At 42.1% G+C, this 18,956-nt stretch overlaps 1 protein-coding gene across 1 annotated transcript in view; it reads left to right on the forward strand.

Moving 5' to 3' along the window:
* LOC135544446 (G-protein-signaling modulator 1-like) overlaps positions 1–18,956 on the forward strand; it is an 82,810-nt gene that overhangs the window by 16,618 nt on the left and 47,236 nt on the right. Inside the window, exons 2-9 of the mRNA XM_064972054.1 lie at positions 874–1,095; positions 1,791–1,926; positions 2,144–2,286; positions 7,752–7,875; positions 9,708–9,823; positions 10,156–10,311; positions 10,724–10,832; positions 11,621–11,735. Of these exons, the coding sequence (XP_064828126.1) occupies positions 874–1,095; positions 1,791–1,926; positions 2,144–2,286; positions 7,752–7,875; positions 9,708–9,823; positions 10,156–10,311; positions 10,724–10,832; positions 11,621–11,735 (1,121 nt within the window). The remainder of the gene's footprint in view (positions 1–873; positions 1,096–1,790; positions 1,927–2,143; positions 2,287–7,751; positions 7,876–9,707; positions 9,824–10,155; positions 10,312–10,723; positions 10,833–11,620; positions 11,736–18,956) is intronic.

The following is an 18,956-nucleotide window of genomic DNA, read 5'->3' on the forward strand; positions in this document are numbered from 1 at the left end:
TCAGTTATCTTTACCATATAAACTGGACTTTAAACAGTAGCGTTTATGGAAAGATAGACGTGATAAAGGAGCTGAAAGGACAATGTCTCCAAGGTGCTCATGACAGTGATTCTTCTGACACTCTTGCTGTGGTAACTGCAGTGACATGCATTCAGATACTGTTGCCATGGAGACATTTCGGGAATAAACTTTTCATTGTCATAAACCAAGTTTCCATCCACAGTTTTTATGCGAGTAAAGTCATACTGTACATTTTTTTTTATCATGACATCTGTGATGTAAACAGGTCATATTGCTACAATTTTATAAATGCAGACAGATCAGTTGTTTGTTCGACATGGTGATATCTTTTTGTGTCGGTAAAATATATTATGTGGGAAATGTTGGTGGAAACACCTATGTGCAAATATTGATATAATAACCATCATATCGAAATAAGTTTGGAGCCACGTGATGGTGTAATGTGTGGTCCTTCCACTATGACTGAGGACACCATGCAGTTTATTAGGCTACAAATGAGTTATGATGAACTTCCCGGGTTGGTGAAAGTGCACGATGATATTGATGTTCCTTTCGAATAAATATTGAGGGTCTTATTCTGGTGACATGATGATTGATGCTTGACTGCCTTATCCATTATCCTAACCACACTGTATCTATTAGCTGTTGGCCAGAGCACAAGCACCATGACCAGAGTGGGCACATTTACTATTTAACACAAGTTTGTGACAAAATTATTAGTGGAGTTGAAAATGCAATAGAAACACATTGATCTTTAGGTTTTTATTTGCTGGTAACGCCAGAGGCACACTGTTTCGGACTTGCTATAATATGGATGTTATTTCTCACTTTTCTCTGTGTGTGTGTGTTCAGGATGGAGGCTTCGTGTCTGGAGTTGGCGCTGGAGGGAGAGAGGCTTTGTAAGGCGGGGGACTTTAAAGGTGGGACAGCGTTTTTCGAGGCGTCTGTGCAGGTGGGAACAGAAGACCTGAAGACCCTCAGTGCCATCTACAGTCAGCTGGGCAATGCCTACTTCTACCTGAAGGAATATGGCAAGGCCCTGGAGTACCATAGACACGACCTCACTCTGGCCAGGTGAGGCCACGGAATACCAGGAAACATCATGTCTGATCATGGATTCAAATTGTAGTTGAAGGATTTCAACCAATGGTATTAACATGTTTTAAAGATAAATTGTATAGACTGCAATGAATGTATATTTATACTGAAGTCATTCATAAAGCATAAGAGAATAAACAGTTATCATTCATTGCACACTGTGCAGAGTGTACTCCTGTTGCCCTGCTAGAAAAATACAAGGGATTGATAATGCTAATGTTGATCAGACCCCCTTGGTATTTAACTCAGATGGCTAAGCCTCTCATGTGGAGAGGGGGGCAGTTGGTAGCCTGGCAGGGGGGTGATTACAAAGCCAGGGGGCTGCTGCCTTGATAAATTACAACAACAGCAGGACAACTGGAACCCTGTCCTAGGAAGGAAGCTACATCTCAAACAGTTAGATAATCAAATCAATAAAGCTAATATAATATTATTGTAATAATTATCCATTTAGCAGATGCCTTTGTCCAAAGCAACTTACAGTCATGCGTGCATAAATGTTTCATATGGGTGGTCCCAGCAGGAATCAAACCCACAATCTTGGTGTTGCAAGCACCTCTAGCTGTGTAACTGTACTGACAATGACCGCAATGGATTTGGCAAGACAGCATAAACAGATCTGGATCTCAGGCTATGTATGACTGATAATGAGATACGGTCTCTATTCTCAGGACAATAGGGGACAGGATAGGGGAAGGGAAAGCCAGCGGTAACCTTGGAAACACGCTGAAGGTTTTGGGCCGCTTCGACGAGGCAGCAGTGTGCTGTCAGAGACACCTGGACATCTCTCAAGAGCAAGGGGACAAGGTTGCGTACACGCACACACCGACATCCCATGGATTGGGGATTGCATCTGTTTAGTACCTTTCACCAGATTTTGAAGAACAGCCTGTTGTATTGAAAATAACTATTGAGTGTGGTCCATGCTATTTTAGTTGAAAAATTCCTTAATGTCTTCCAATGTCTCTCATTGTATTCTAAAGTCACTCATTTCTTTTTCTCTTTTCCCTTTGTTTCTGACCAGGTGGGAGAGGCCAGGGCTCTGTATAATATAGGGAACGTGTTCCATGCCAAGGGAAAGCAGCAGTTATGGGGCTGTACCCAGGACCCTGGGGACCTCCCACCAGACGTCAGAGATACACTGCAAAGGGCTACTGGCTTCTACGAGTGAGTGTTATGCTGTATACAAGTGCAAATGTGACAGACCGCCTCGAATTGGTCTTTTGTAGCAAAACTCAAAATTGTGTTTTTTACATTGGATAAAAGTAGAGACTCAGAGATACATTTAAAAAATGGTATATCATATACGGCAGTTGAGGAATAAATGGAAAAGTAATTCTGCTTTGAAAGTTGATAAACTTGTAACCCCACTTTTGAGAAAATGTCCCTTTAATGTTTTGGGACACCTACTGGAGAACTCTTCTTTTTCTACAACCATTCAACATGGTTCACACTCTCTTAAGCCTTAGCCCCACCCATCTCTTCAAGGATTCACATGTGAGGCCATGGGCTGAACAGTGAGTATGGTAGTGTACAACCAAAGATTTCAAGACTAAAGGCTGGTTTATACTAGAGGTCGACCGATTTATGATTTTTCAACGCCGATACCGATTATTGAAGGACCAAAAAAAGCCGATACCGATTAATCGGCCAATTTATTAAAGAAAAAGGAAAATAGAAAGAAGAAAAAAAGAACAAAGTATTTGTAATAATGACAATTACAACAATACTGAATGAACACTTATTTTAACTTAATATAATACATCGATAAAATCATTTTAGTCTCAAATAAATGAAACATGTTCAATTTGGTTTAAATAATGCAAAAACAGTGTTAGAGAAGAAAGTAAAAGTGCAATATGTGCCATGTAAGAAAGCTAACGTTTAAGTTCCTTGCTCAGAACATGAGAACATATGAAAGCTGGTGGTTCCTTTTAACATGAGTCTTCATTATTCCCAGGTAAGAAGTTTTAGGTTGTGGTTATTATAGGAATTATAGGACTATTTCCCTCTATACCATTTGTATTTCATTAACCTTTGACTATTGGATGTTCTTATAGGCACTTTAGTATTGCCAGTGTAACAGTATAGCTTCTGTCCCTCTCCTCGCCCCTACCTGGGCTCGAACCAGGAACACATCGACAACAGTCACCCTCGAAGTAGCGTTACCCATGCAAGAGCAAGGGGAACAACGACTCCAAGTCACAGAGTGAGTGATGTTTGAAACGCTATTAGCGTGCACCCTGGTAACTAGCTAGCCATTTCACATCGGTTACACCAGCCTAATCTCGGGAGTTGATCCGCTTGAAGTCATAAACAGCGCAATGTTTGAAGCATTGCGAAGAGCTGCTGGCAAAACGCACAAAATTGCTGTTTGAATGAATGCTTACGAGCCTGCTGGTGCCTACCATTGCTCAGTCAGACTGTTCTATCAAATCATAGATTTAATTATAGCATAATAACACACAGAAATACGAGCCTGAGGTCATTAATATGGTCGAATCCGAAAAACTATCATCTCGAAAACAAAACATTTATTCTTTCTGTGAAATACGGAACCGTTACGTATTTTATCTAATGGGTGGCATCCATGCGTCTAAATATTCCTGTTAAATTGCACAACCTTCAATGTTATGTCATAATTATGTAAAATCCTGGCAAATTAGGCTGCCCAAACTGTTGCATATACCCTGTATCTGCGTGCAATGAACGCAAGAGAAGTGACACAATTTCACCTGGTTAATATTGCCTGCTAACATGGATTTCTGTTAGCTAAATATGCAGGTTTAAAAATATCTACTTCTGTGTATTGATTTTAAGAAAGGCATTGATGTTTATGGTTAGGTACACATTGGAGCAAGGACAGTCCTTTTTCGCGAATATGCACCGCATCGATTATATGCAATGCAGGACACGCTAGATAAACTAGTAATATCATCAACCATGTGTAGTTAACTAGTGATTATGATTGATTGATTTGTTTTTTTATAAGATAAGTTTAATGCTAGCTCGCAACTTACCGTGGCTTACTGCATTCGCGTAACAGGCAGGCTCCTCGTGGAGTGCAATGAGAGGCAGGTGGTTAGAGCGTTGGACTAGTTAACTGTAAGGTTGCAAGATTGAATCCCAGAGCTGACAAGGTAAAAATCTGTCGTTTTGCCCCTGAACAGGGCAGTTAACCCACCGTTCCTAGGCCGTCATTGAAAATAAGAATGTGTTCTTAACTGACTTGCCTAGTTAAATAAAGATTAAATAAAGGTGTAAAAAAAAAAATCTGCCAAATCGGTGTCTAACAATACCCATTTCCGATTGTTATGAAAACTTGAAATCGGCTCTAATTAATCGGCCCTTCCGATTAATCGGTCGACCTCTAGTTTATACTACTTCTATTGACATGTCTGTGTACAGTTGTTGCAGTGACATCATGAACATTCTATAGTCATTCGACTTCAAACTCGTCATTGTTGTTATGAAATAATATTTTTTTGTATAAACACAAAAAGACATGCTGAATGACATCAGCAGCCTCAGAGTCCAAAATAGCATATCTCGTGCATAATAACACCAATAAACCAATCCTTTAAAAAATTAATTGAGTACTTGTCAATCTAGCAAACCAGGCAACTAAAAGCAACTTTCTAAACAATGTTTTTGGTTTGTTTCTAGTAAATTGTACACTGAAATGGTTACTTGCATAGTAGAGTATTTTGTTTAGACATGTAGCTAGCTAGCTAGCAAAATAATGAATCATAATCCCAACTCATAATGTTAACACTCTGCATGAATCTACAGGTAGATAAAGCTAACCAACTAGCTAGGTTCGATGTTAGCTAAGCTAGCTAACATTAGGCTATAACTAGAAATGCAAATAGCTGTGAGAAATTAATAACATTACTACACAGATCATACACGTAACTTTAGCTAGTGCGCCAGACAGCCAGCTAGCCTGCCAGCTAACGTTAGCTAGCTAGCTAACAGTATGCTGTAACTTGGAATAAAAATAACTTTCTGACAAAATTAGAAACTTATAATACCTGAAAATGTAGCGAGCTAGCCCATATCAATAGATGAACACTTCTCCTTCTCTCTCACGGATGTCATGGTTGCCCTTGAAGATGTATCCAGACAGGTGTTTTTATACAACAACCTTCTGTGTTCTCTTTTCGACTCCCTCCGCATTTGCAATCAGAAGCCTACATTTTCTCCATCTCGTTAGCTATCATACTCTGATTCCACCGGGCATTCCACTGATTTCAAAACTCGGTCCTCCAGAAAGTGAAGAGCCATAGCAACACTAGCGCAGTTCTTCATGATATCTTTAAAAGAAAAACGCTACTTTAGTAAGGATTCCCTACACATACTAAGCAGCTCATGTTATAGACAGACGCGTGCTACATGGCAGACCGATCCGAACTCATCTCTCACATGTCCAGCCCATCCATTATCTCAGCCAATCATGGCTAGTGGGAAGGTTCCTGCCTTTTTCCGTGGCTAAACCAACTAGGCTCGTAATTTAACAAGTTTATTTGTATTTACAGATGGCATACACATTTGTTTTCTAGGCACATGAATGTTCACATCTTCCAGAAGGCATTTGTGCTAAATGTTAAAAAAAGTATGTTCAAATGCCTCTCCTGTGAAGTAGGGATGAGCGACATATACCTAGTTTCCTGAAATTAGTCACAAATGAACACATACATACTCATATAAATATAAATAATATACACACACAATACATATATCCCACGGGGCTATTAGCACCTTCAAAATCCTTCTCTGTGGGCAATTAACACTACTTTAATCCCTATGTGAAGGAGAGGCATAAAAGTAAATTGTCTTTACAGCAATTACTGTCGTACTCAATCCCTTGTGGACACCTACTGAGATGCTTCCACTGGCCTTTTGTTTGGTATGGCAACATGGTGACAGGCCAGTTGTCTATGTCATAGCTTTCATAACTACTGATGTACTATAGGCTGCTGTAAACATTGTGTATCCAGGATGTACAAAACATACAGTGCCTTCAGAAAGTATTCATACCCCTTGATTTATTCCACGTTTTGTTGTGTTACAGCCTGAATTCAAAATGGATTGAATATTATTTTCTCTCCCATCTACATTCAATTCTTTTGAAAATAAGATGCAAATATACATCATTTACATAGGTATTCACACCCCTGACTCAATACTTTGTAGAAACAGTTTGGGCAGCAACTACAGCTGAGTCTTTCTGGGTAAGTCTAAGAGTTTTCCACACACGGATTGTGCAACATTTTCCTATTATTGTTTTCAAAATACTTCAAGCTTTGTCAAATTGGTTGTTGATCATTGCTAGAGAACCATTTTCAGATCTTGCCTTAGATGTTCAAGTAGATTTAAGTCAAAACTGTAACTCTGCCACTCAGGAACATTCACTGTCTTCTTGGTAAGTAACTCCGGTGTAGATTTGGCCTTGTGTTTTAGGCTATTGTCCTGCTGAAAGGTAAATTCATCTCCCAGTGTCCGGTGGAAAGCAGACAGGATTTTGACTGTGATAAGCTAAATTGTGTTTCCTTTTTATGCTGAAAAACTCCCCAGTCCTTAATGGTTACAAGCATACCCATAACATTATGCTGCCACACTATGCTTGAAAATATGGAGAATGGTGGTCAGTAGTGTATTGTATTTGCCCCAGAAATAACACATTGTATTCAGGACAAAAAAGTGAATTGCTTTGCTACATTTTTTTTGCAGTATTACTTTAATGCCTTGTTGCAACCAGGGTGCACGTTTTGGAATATGTTTTATTCTGTACAAGTTTACTTTTCACTCTGTCAATTAGGTTAGTATTGTGGAGTAACGACAATGTTGTTGGTCCATCCTTAGTGTTATATAACAGCCATTCAAATCCATAACTGTTTTAAAGTCACCATTGGCTTCATGGTGAAATCCCTAAGCTGTTTCTTTCCTCACAGGCAACGGAATTAGGAAGGACACCTGTATCGTTGTAGAATGGGTGTATTGATACATCATCCACAGTGTAATTAATAACTTCCCCATGTTCAAAGTGATATTCAATGTCTGTTTTTTTTACCCATCTACCAATAGGGGTCCATCTTTGCGAGGCATAAGAAAACATTCCTGGTCTTTGTGGTTGAGTCTGTGATTTGAAATTCACTGCTCGAGTGCGGAATGGTACAGATAATTGTATGTGTGGGGTACAGAGATGAGGTAGTCATAAAACAATCATATTAAACACTATTATTGCACACAGAGTGAGTCCATGTGACAAAATATTTGACTTGTTAAGCAGATTATTACTCCTGAACGTATCTACTTAGGCTTGCAATAACAAAGGGATTGAATAGCTATGGACTCAAAACAGTTCAGCTTTTCATTTTCTATTAATTTGTAAAAATTTCAAAACACATAATTCCACTTTGACATTATGAGGTATTGTGTGTAGGCCAATGACAATAGTGTTTTCCATTTAATCCATTGTAAATTCAGGCTGTGCTACAACAAAGTGTGGGTAAAGTTGAGGTGTGTAAATACTTTCTGAAGGCACTGTAGAATGTTCACTCCAAGACAACAAAAATGTGACTTTGTGTAAAACACAATTTTGTAACAAACTCAAGTCCTCTCTACTAAAGGTTGAACCTGTGTCTGGTCAAAGAGCTGGGGGACAGAGCCGCTCAGGGGAGAGCCTTCGGTAACCTAGGCAACACCCACTACTTGTTGGGAAATTTTGTGGAGGCCATCAAATTCCACAGACAGGTGAGATACATATCCCTGGGATAGTAGTCAACGTCATATGATGTACCAGTAAAGATACACACACACACACACACACACACATACAATAGTGTGACATAACAATTAATGGAAGGTGTTTTCACACTAGATCATTTCGCCCCTGGGTGAAAACACATAAGAGACACTTGCCTTTGTCTTTGTGAATGACCTCAATGTAAGTTTATGACGTACATACAAGACGAACAAGTATCAGTTTCGCAACACAATATTTTTCCGTCTATAGGGTAAAAAAAGAGTTTTGAATGACACAAATATTAATTTTCACAAAGTCTGCTGCCTCAGTTTGTGTGATGACAATTTGCATATACTACAGAATGTTATGAAGAGTGATTAGATGAATTGCAATTAATTGCAAAGTCCCTCTTTAACATGCAAATTAACTGAATCCCCCCAAAACATTTCCACTGCATTTCAGCCCTGCCACAAAAGGACCAGCTGACATCATGTGAGTGATTCTCTCGTTAACATAGGTGTGAGTGTTGACGAGGACACGGCTGGAGATCACTCTGTCATGCTGATTGAGTTCGAATAACAGACTGGAAGATTCAAAATGAGGGTGGTGATTGGAATCATTGTTCTTCCTCTGTCAATCATGGTTACCTGCAAGGAAACATGTGCCATCATCATTGCTTTGCACAAAAAAGGGCTTCACAGGCAAGGAAATTGCTGCCAGTAAGATTGCACCTAAATCAACCATATATTGGATCATCAAGAACTTCAAGGAGAGCAGTTCAATTGTGAAGAAGGCTTCAGGGCGCCCAAGAAAGTCCAGCAAGCGCCAGGACCGTCTCCTAAAGTTGATTCGGCTGCGGGATCGGGGCACCACCAGTACAGAGCTTGCTCAGGAATGGCAGCAGGAAGGTGTGAGTGCATCTGCATGCACAGTGAGGCGAAGATTTTTGGAGGATGGCCTGGTGTCAAGAAGGGCAGCAAAGAAGCAACTTCTCTCCAGGAAAAACAGGGACAGACTGATATTCTGCAAAAGGTACAGCGTTTGGACTGCTTAGGACTGGGGAAAAGTCATTTTCTTTGATGAATCCCTTTTCCGATTGTTTGGGGCATCCGGAAAAAAGCTTGTCTGGAGAAGACAAGGTGAGCGCTACCATCAGTTCTGTGTCATGCCATCAGTAAAGCATCCTGAGACCATTCTTGTGTGGGGTTGGGCTCACTCACAATTTTGCCTAAGAGCACAGCCATGAATAAAAAATGGTACCAACCAACACGTCCTCTGAGAGCATTTTCTCCCAACCATCCAGGAACAGTTTGGTGACGAACAATGCCTTTTCCAGCATGATGGAGCACCTTGCCATAAGGCAAAAGTGGCTTGGGGAAGAAAACATCAATATTTTGGGTCCATGGCCAGGAAACTCTCCAGACCTTAATCCCATTGAGAACTTGTGGTCAATCCTCAAGAGACGGGTGGACAAACAAAACCCCACAAATTCTGACAAACTCCAAGCATTGATTATGCAAGAATGGGCTGCCATCAGTCAGGATATGGCCCAGAAGTTAATTGACAGCATGCCAGGGTGGATTGCAGAGGGCTTGAAAAAGAAGGGTCAGCACTGCAAATATTGACTCTTTGCATCATCGTCATGTAATTGTCAATAAAAGCCTTTGACACTCATGAAATGCTTGAAATTATGCTTCAGTATTCCATAGTCACATCTGACAAAAATATCTAAAGACACTGAATCAGCAAACTTTGTGGAAATTAATATTTGTGTCATTCTCAACTTTTGGCCATGTCTGTACAGTACATATAAAATATATAAACTTTATTTTGTTCACAGAGGCTTTCCATTGCCAAGGAGTTCGGTGACAAAGCAGCAGAACGTAGAGCCTATAGTAACCTTGGCAATGCTCTGATTTTCCTGGGCCAGTTCAACACTGCCACGGAGTACTACAGGTTAGCAGAGACTACAACATTGACACCTAGTGGACATAATGTGTATCAACCAATGATGCTCAGAGCGCCATATGATATAGACTTCATTACCTGCATGCATGCAAATGTAATAATGTTTTAGATCAATATAATGTATGAAATTAATTTATAATTAAAATGTTTCATTTAAAATAAATGGTTGGAATTGTGTGTGGGATAGTAAAAAACACATGATCAAACTTTAAATATCACTGTTCTCCTCTTTTTCCATTCATCGCCCTCTCCCCCTTTGCATACATCTCATTTCCTCTCCCTCTCGCTTTCTTTCTCCCCCCTCTCCCTGTTCCATTCAGGAAAACTCTGCAGCTGTCTCGTCAGTTAAAGGACCAGGTGATGGAGGCCCAGGCGTGTTACAGCCTGGGGAACACCTACACTTTGCTGCAGCAGTACGAGAGAGCCATAGACTACCATCTCAAACACCTCCTCATAGCCCAGGAGCTCACTGACAGGTACACACACACCTATATGCACACTCGCATGCAGTCACACACACACACACACACACGCACGCACGCGCACGCACGCACGCACACACACACACACACACACACACACACACACACACACACACACACACACACACACACACACACACACACACACACACACACACACACACACACACACACACACAAGCACCACAGGAGGTTGGTGGCACCTTAATTGGGGAGGACAGGCTCGTGGTAATGAATGGTGCAGAATCGATAGAATGGTATCGGATACATCAAGCACATTGTTTGATGCCATTCCATATGTGCCTTTCGAGCCATTATTATGAGCCGTTCTCCCCTCCGCAGGCTCCACACACATACCTTAAACCCTTAACATGCTTATCATTATGCTGTTTGATTTGTTTGATAGGGTTGGAGAGGGCCGTGCCTGCTGGAGTCTGGGAAATGCCTATGTGTCTTTAGGGAATCATCGCCAGGCCCTGCACTATGCCCGCAAACACCTGGATATCTCCAGAGAGGTAACCACTGTGAAGTTCATTTTCAGACCAATATAAATCTGTAAATATTTGTATGAACATAAGATTCAACAACTGAGACAAACTGAACAAGTTCCACAGACACGTGACTAACATAAATGGAATAAAGTGTGTCTGAACAGGGGGGGGGGGGGGGGGTCAAAATCAAAGGTAACAGTCAGTATCTGGTGTGGCCTTCAGCTGCATTATGTACTGCAGTGCATCTCCTCCTCATGGACTGCACCAGATTTGCCAGTTCTTGCTGTGAGATGGTACCCCACTCTTCCACCAAGGCACCTGCAAGTTTCCGGACATTTCCGGGGGGGAATGGCCCTCACCCTCCAATCCAACAGGTCCCTGACGTGCTCAATGGGATTGAGATCCGGGCCCTTCGCTGGCCATGGCTGAACACTGACATTCCTGTCTTGCAGGAAGTCATGCACAGAACGAGCAGTATGGCTCGTGGCATTGTCATGCTGGAGGGTCATGTCAGGATGATAAACTGTTAGTGTCTTAACGACCGTTCCACAGGTGCATGTTCATTAACTGTTTATGATTCATTGAAAAGGCATGGGAAACAGTGATTAAAGCCTTTACAATGAAGATCTGTGAAGCTATTTGGATTTTTACAAATTTTTATCTTTGAAAGACAGTGTCTTGAAAAAGGGCCATTTCTTTTTTTGCTGTGTTTATTTGCCGCTATTATCAGACTAACAATAATCAGACAGTGAAATCCCATACATCCGCAGTCAACAAGGTATTTTTCTCTCTCTCCCTTCTCCCTCTCTCAGATTGGGGACAGGAATGGCGAGTTGACTGCCAGGATGAATGTGGAGCAGCTGATGGAGGCTCTGGGGGTCAACGAGAGTGACCTTTCACCCTGTGGGTCAGAGTTTGAGGTGCAAGGTATGAGGGAGATTTCCTTCTATGGTTCTACCTTGAACTTGTATTTTCAGTGTGAGAGGGAGACTTAAGGTGTCCGCAAACACAGGTTCGGTTTGCTGCTAGTGGTACTAGGCTCGGCAAAGTATTCGTTTGTGCTCGCATACTCCCTTAAAATGCTTTAAAAATGAGAAGAAAGCGTCAGTATTACTGTTTATCCCTCTTGAGATGCCATATAAATAACATAGCCAGTACACTTCCTCAAAATAGACAGAATTAATCTAACTCAAGAAATCTGTTATGAATTTGCATGTTTTTGCAATTTTACGTCGAACTAAGATGTTTGGTACAGTGTTTCTCAAGTGAATTTTTTTACATGAAAACTAGTCTGTCATTGAATGACAACAAACACTTCATTGGGGAATCCCTGCTGTTGACCTATCCCAGAAAAAGAGTCTAATACTTTCGCCCACCCGAACTTCGGCTTGCCATGTGTGTTTGAACAGCCCCAAAAAGAACCTGCCGAACGCCGAAACAAACTCTCTCCAGAAGTTCAGTGAGGATCTCTGAATGATCCACTGTTGACCTAAATGACTAATGATGATAAATACAATCCACCTGTGTGTTATCAAGTCTCTATATAAATGCACCTGCACTGTGATAGTCTCAGAGGTTCGTTAAAAGCGCAGAGAGCATCATGAAGAACAAGGAAAACACCAGGCAGGTCCGAGATACTGTTGTGAAGAAGTTTAAAGCCGGATTTGGATACAAAAATATTTCCCAAGCTTTAAACATCCCAAGGAGCACTGTGCAAACGATAATATTGAAATGGAAGGAGTATCAGACCACTGCAAATCTACCAAGACCTGGCCGTCCCTCTAAACTTTCAGCTCATACAAGGAGAAGACTGATCAGAGATGCAGCCAAGAGGCCCATGATCACTCTGGATGAACTGCAGAGATCTACAGCTGAGGTGGGAGACTCTGTCCATAGGACAACAATCAGTCGTATATTGCACAAATCTGGCCTTTATGGAAGAGTGGCAAGAAGAAAGCCATTTCTTAAAGATATCCATAAAAAGTGTTGTTTAAAGTTTGCCACAAGCCACCTGGGAGACACACCAAACATGTGGAAGAAGGTGCTCTGGTCAGATGAAACAAAAATTTAACTTTTTGGCAACAATGCAAAACGTTATGTTTGGCGTAAAAGCAACACAGCTCATCACCCTGAACACACCATACCCACTGTCAAACGTGGTGGTGGCAGCATCATGGTTTGGGCCTGCTTTGCTTCAGCAGGGACAGGGAAGATGGTTAAAATTGATGGGAAGATGGATGGAGCCAAATACAGGACCATTCTGGAAGAAAACCTGATGGAGTCTGCAAAAGACCTGAGACTGGGACGGAGATTTGTCTTCCAACAAGACAATGATCCAAAACATAAAGCAAAATCTACAATGGAATGGTTCAAAAATAAACATATTCAGGTGTTAGAATGGCCAAGTCAAAGTCCAGACCTGAATCCAATCGAGAATCTGTGGAAAGAACTGAAAACTGCTGTTCACAAATGCTCTCCAGCCAACCTCACTGAGCTCGAGCTGTTTTGCAAGGAGGAATGGGAAAAAAATTCAGTCTCTCGATGTGCAAAACTGATAGAGACATACCCCAAGCGACTTACAGCTGTAATCGCAGCAAAAGGTGGCGCTACAAAGTATTAACTTAAGGGGGCTGAATAATTTTGCACGCCCAATTTTTCAGTTTTTGATTTGTTAAAAAAGTTTGAACTATCCAATAAATGTCATTCCACTTCATGATTGTGTCCCACTTGTTGTTGATTCTTCACAAAAAAGTTTTTTATATCTTTATGTTTGAAGCCTGAAATGTGGCAAAAGGTCGCAAAGTTCAAGGGGGCCGAATACTTTCGCATGGCACTGTAAATTATGACCACGTGCCAGAGTCTGGTGTAGTGGTGAAAGCTCCCATCTCTGGACCACATATGCCTCCTGGAACCTTAAAAAAAGGAGAACAAATAAATACATAAATGATGACCCCTGGAGTTTTTTTGGAAAAGGATAAGGTTAACTCATAAATATTGGTTTGAGTCTTGATGTGTGTTTGTCCCCTTGATGGTTTAGTGTAGGATTTGAGGGTAAGATGATTGTAGATACGAGCCTTATAGGGTTAATTCTACCTGACGCGCTAAAATCATAACATGCTGAACTAACATTCCAAATTAATCAACCTTTGCTGTTTATTTGAGTACATTTGACATTTTACCCATGTCTGCACTTTTTTAAACATGAGTTCATTCCTATGTGGATAAAAAATACATATACAAACTAAAGGGGATGGTTCTATTTCTTTTGATAACCGACCCTGACATACTTTTTCCGGATGATACTAATGACCATAGTAATAATAATTATCAACATGGAAAGCCCTATATAGTATTTTCTGTTTTTGACCAGCCCTGGTTCACATGCAGAGGCACTGCCCAGCTCGCTCTCCATCTCCATACCACACCCCTTCCTCACACAATCCCGGGCACACTCTCGCACGCACACACACGCTCAGAAGGAAAACATCCCACCACTCCTCCAGCCAAACTCTTGAGTTGAGAGAGAGAGAGAGAACCTGTGATGGATTCTCACAGGATACTTATTGGATGCTGCAAATGGAATTTAACTCTAGACTATTAACAATTATAGCAACAGTTTATTTTCAATTTATGTGACTGACAATAATTACTTTACCATAGTTCTTCAGAGTATGAGGTAAGCCTTTGAATGTACGGTAAATGGTATTGGATGCTTTTTCCTTCTCGTTGCTATGGATCTGTAAAGAATAGTCAAGCGGTTTGAATGGATACTTGAAGGCTTCTGTGAAATTCTAATCCATTCTCTATTCAATTGGTTGAGGGAGATGTATGTATATGTCAGAGGTGGATTGAGTTTTGCAAAGCGCAGAATAAGCTTTAGAGAATGCATACATTTGTCCTTCGCAGAGCCACGGGCTTAGATAAATTATGTATGCAGAGTAATGTCTCATTGTACTTCTGTCAACACAATCCTTCTCTGCTGATAATGCATCTTAGTGAATGCATTATGTATGACCCTCTAAAAGGACGTCTGTAGAAGTATAGAGTCATCACTTCAGCTCGATCGTTCTGAGATTGGATTCAATCCATCGCGGATCAGAGGATGGAGTCATTTAGCAGATGCTCTTATCCAGAGTGACATAGTTAGTGCATTCATCCTCAGTTAGCTAGGTGGGACAACCACATATCACAGGCATAGAAAGTACATTTTCCCCCAGTAAAGTAGCTGTCAGTAGAGTCCGAGCTAGAAAGGGGCTGGGGGGGTCAAGATACTTTTTGAAGAGGTAGGGTTTCAGATGTTTTCGGAAGATGGGCAGGGACTCTGGTGTCCCAGCTTCAAGGGGAAGCTGGTTCCACCATTGGGATGCCAGGACAGAGAAGAGCTTTGACTGGGGTGAGCCGGAGTTGCCCTCCTGTAGGTGTTGGAGGGCCAAGAGACCTGAGGTGGCAGAACGGAGTGCTCGGGTTGGGGTGTAGGGTTTGAGCATAGCCTGAAGGTAGGGTGGGGCAGTTCCTTTTGCTGTTTCGTAGGTAAGCACCATGGTCTTGTAGTGAAGGCAAGCTTCGACTGGAAACCAGTGGAGTGTGGGGAGGAGCGGGGTGACATGAGAACTTCGGGAAGGTTGAAAACCAGGCAGGCTGCAGCTTTCTGGATAAGTTGCAAGGATTTGATGGCATCAGCAGGGAGCCCAGCCAACAACGAGTTGCAGTAGTCCAGATGGAAGAGGACAAGTGCCTGGATTACGACCTGCGCCGCGTCCTATGTGAGGTTGGGTTGTACTCTATGGATGTTGTAGAGCATGACCCTGCAGGAGCGAGTCACTACTTTGATGTTTGCAGAGAATGACAGGGTGTTGTCCAGGGTCACGCCAAGATTCTTTGTACTCTGGGAGTGTGACACTGTGGAGTTGTCAACCATGATGGAGAGGTCTTGGATCGGGCAGGCCTTCTCCGGGAGGAAGAGCAGCTCTGTCTTGTTGGTGAGCTTGAGGTGGTGGGCCGACATCCAAGTTGAAATTTCTGCCAGGCACACAGAGGTGTGTGTCACCACCTATGTGTCAGAAGGGGGAAAGAGAAAAGTAGTTGTCATCCACATAGCAATGATGGGAGAGACCGTGTGAGGATATGAGTGAGTTGGTTTATAGAGAGAAGAGGGCCGAGAACCGAGCCCTGTTGGACACCAGTAGCGAGAGTCTGTGGTGCAGACACAGATCCTCTCCACGTCACCTAGTAGGAGCAGCCTGGCAGGTAGGATGCAATCCAAGAGTGTGCAGAGCCTGAGATGCCTAGCCCTGAGAGGGTGGAAAGGAGGATCTGATGGTTTACAATGTCGAAGTCAGCGGTTAGGGTCAAGAAGATTGTTCTGAGAGATAACGAGAAAGTTGATCAGAGACAGCACGCTCAAGTGCTACATGTCTATAGTTTTTGACATTCAATGAGTCGAGTGTTAGTTTCTTTACGAGGGGAGCAACTATGGCCATTTTGAAGTCAGAGGGGACACAGCCAGTGGTCAGGGATGAGTTAAGGGAAGTGAGGAATGGGAGAAGGTCTCCATAAATGGTCTGGAGAAGGGGATAGGGTCGAACGGGCAGGTTGTCGGGCAGCCAGACCTCACTAGTCACAGGATGTCATCTGGAGAGAGAGGGGAGAAAGAGTTCAAGGCGTAGTATTGTGTGAGTGAGACCAGTGGACTCAATAGGTGATTGAGTAGCGGATGTTGTCAACCTTCTTTTCAAAGTGATTGACAAAGTCGACTGCAGAGAGGGAGGAGGGAAGGGTGGATGGTTAAGGAGAGAGGATAAGGTAGAAAAGTGTCCTAGGTTTAGAGGCAGAAGCTTGAAATTTAGAGTGGTAGAAAATGGCAAGAGCTGTGGATACAGAGGAAGAGAAGGTAGAGAGGAGGGAGTGAAAGGATGATAGGTCCTCCGGAAGTTTTGTTTCCTCCATTTCCGCTCAGCTGCCAGCAGCCCTGTTCTATAAGCTCGCAATGGGTCACTCAGCCACTGAGAAGGAGTGGAGGGCTGAGCAAGACAGGAGGAAAGGGGACAGTGTGAGTCATAGGATGCGGAAAGGGATGAGAGTAGGGTCAAAGAGGCAGAATCGGGAGACGGGAGGGAGAAGGATTTAGCAGAATGGAGAGATGATAGAATAGAAAAGGAGAGAGTGCTGGGAGAGAGAAAGTGAAGATTGCAACAGCGCATGACCATCTGAGTGGTTAAGGTTGGAGGAAAGGGTGACAGAAAAGGAAACAAATGAGTGATCAGAGAACTGCAGGGGGGGTTGCAATGAGATTAGTAGGCTAGAAGCCTCTAGTAAAGATGAGGTCAAGCGTATTACCTGCCTTGTGAGTTGGAGGGAATTGGGAAAGGGTTAGGTCATAAAAGGCAAGGAGGGGAAAGAGATTTGGAAATAAATAAATCAAAGGCAGACATCGGGAGGTTGAAGTCGCCAAGAATAAAGGAAATAAGTTAACCCATTGTCGTGTCTTAACATACCTTAAGGGAACATTTCAACATTTTCTGTATGGTTAGTGAGAAAGTCCATATTGCAAATGTACCGTCCCTTACTAGACATCCGAAAACATTTGTTAAATTCGGGGACGGCGTCGGGCCGAGCGGCAGGGCCAGACCTACCGGGAAGTCATCAAATGAACTTTGTCGGACATTCGGTTTTCGTTTCATAAAATAATCAAATTTTGGTCATTTTTCCGCTATCCCGGAAAATCCCACAAGAGGGCATAAGCAATCATACTGCAATTTGACAAAACATCACGAATCACGACGGGCCTTATCTCGAAAACTGAAAATATTTCGAAGCCGAAACTTGGTGAGCATAGGTTTGGCATGATGGGCAGTTGGCCCCGAACAAGATGGCGTCTAGGCCTCAACGGTTTTTGAGTTATGGCCATTTTTCTGGGATTAAAGGTCCAAAATGAAAATAGAGAAATTATTTTTTCACTTCACGTCAAAGTCAAGGAGCCTCCGGTGTCAATAACAAAAAAATCAGCCATTTATCTATCGTCATTTAAGAGAAATCGCACAATGACAGATTTGTGATGTTCAAATAAAGGTTTTTTTTTTTCAACAGTTACAGATCCAATTGCAGGGTGTTCATACGAATATTTTTAAAGTGTGCTGCGGAGCTCTGCGAGATTTCTGTGATTTTCTATGATTTTCTGAAAAATCACACCTTCTCACTAAACCCTCCGTAAATAACTCAGTTCTTAACGTAAAGACTTAAAACTCAGGATTCTGTAAAAGCATACCCCAATGAGGATATGTGTTGACTTATAGCTTCCTGTGTCAATCTGAAGTGCCATAATTGGTGTCTCAGGGGCTGTTTCAAAGGGTTAAAAAAATCAGATCTGTCCAAAACTTCATATGTGTGATTAGGCAACCCCCATGAAATGTAAATCAGTCATTTTTCCCATAAAAATTCAAAGGAAAACTAAATCACACAGATACACAACTTGGAAGGAGGGATGTATTGGGGTGCGTAGAGACTGACACTGCCTCCAATAGTTAGCTTTGTTCGAGCTAAAAAAGAACTGTCAGACCTAGAGTTCCGAAACTTTAGAAACTTGTTCTAGACCTCAGGTCGATAGTGCGTGGTGAGTTAGGTGGCTCCAGAAGGTTCTCGGACCGAGAAACAGCCTCGTACATTTGCAATGACTTCAATTAATTTTGACCATTACAAAAATGGCGACATTTAGAAAAGTCTCAGAGACACAAGACTAGGTGCATTGAAACCGGCTCGGCCCATAGACACGGACCCCAACGTTTCTGTTCGATAGCTCATTCAAGGACCCCATAGCAAGGCATGGAAAAAAGTGGATTTTCAGCACCAATTAGGGTTTTACTCGGGCACCGAAGGACCTATCGAGCCGAAACTCGGGATTCGGGGTCGCCTCACATAGGACTACACATAATGTCCGAACTGGACCCGCAGCTATAACGTAACTATGTGTTTTACGTTTTTATTATGTTTTAAACTAATTGCGCTGTGAATTATGGGCCTGCTCTGACATATGTGATAGTTGGCTTCTAAATGAGTTGGAAAAAGTGGGTTTGGTGTCAATTGGTACCAGTTTGGTGTCAGAATGACATCTAATTGACTGATGGACACTGACTTGCTAGTTGACTTTTGTTA

The sequence above is a fragment of the Oncorhynchus masou genome, chromosome 8 (genome assembly GCF_036934945.1).
Source record: "Oncorhynchus masou masou isolate Uvic2021 chromosome 8, UVic_Omas_1.1, whole genome shotgun sequence".
Classification (NCBI taxonomy): Eukaryota; Metazoa; Chordata; class Actinopteri; order Salmoniformes; family Salmonidae; genus Oncorhynchus; species Oncorhynchus masou.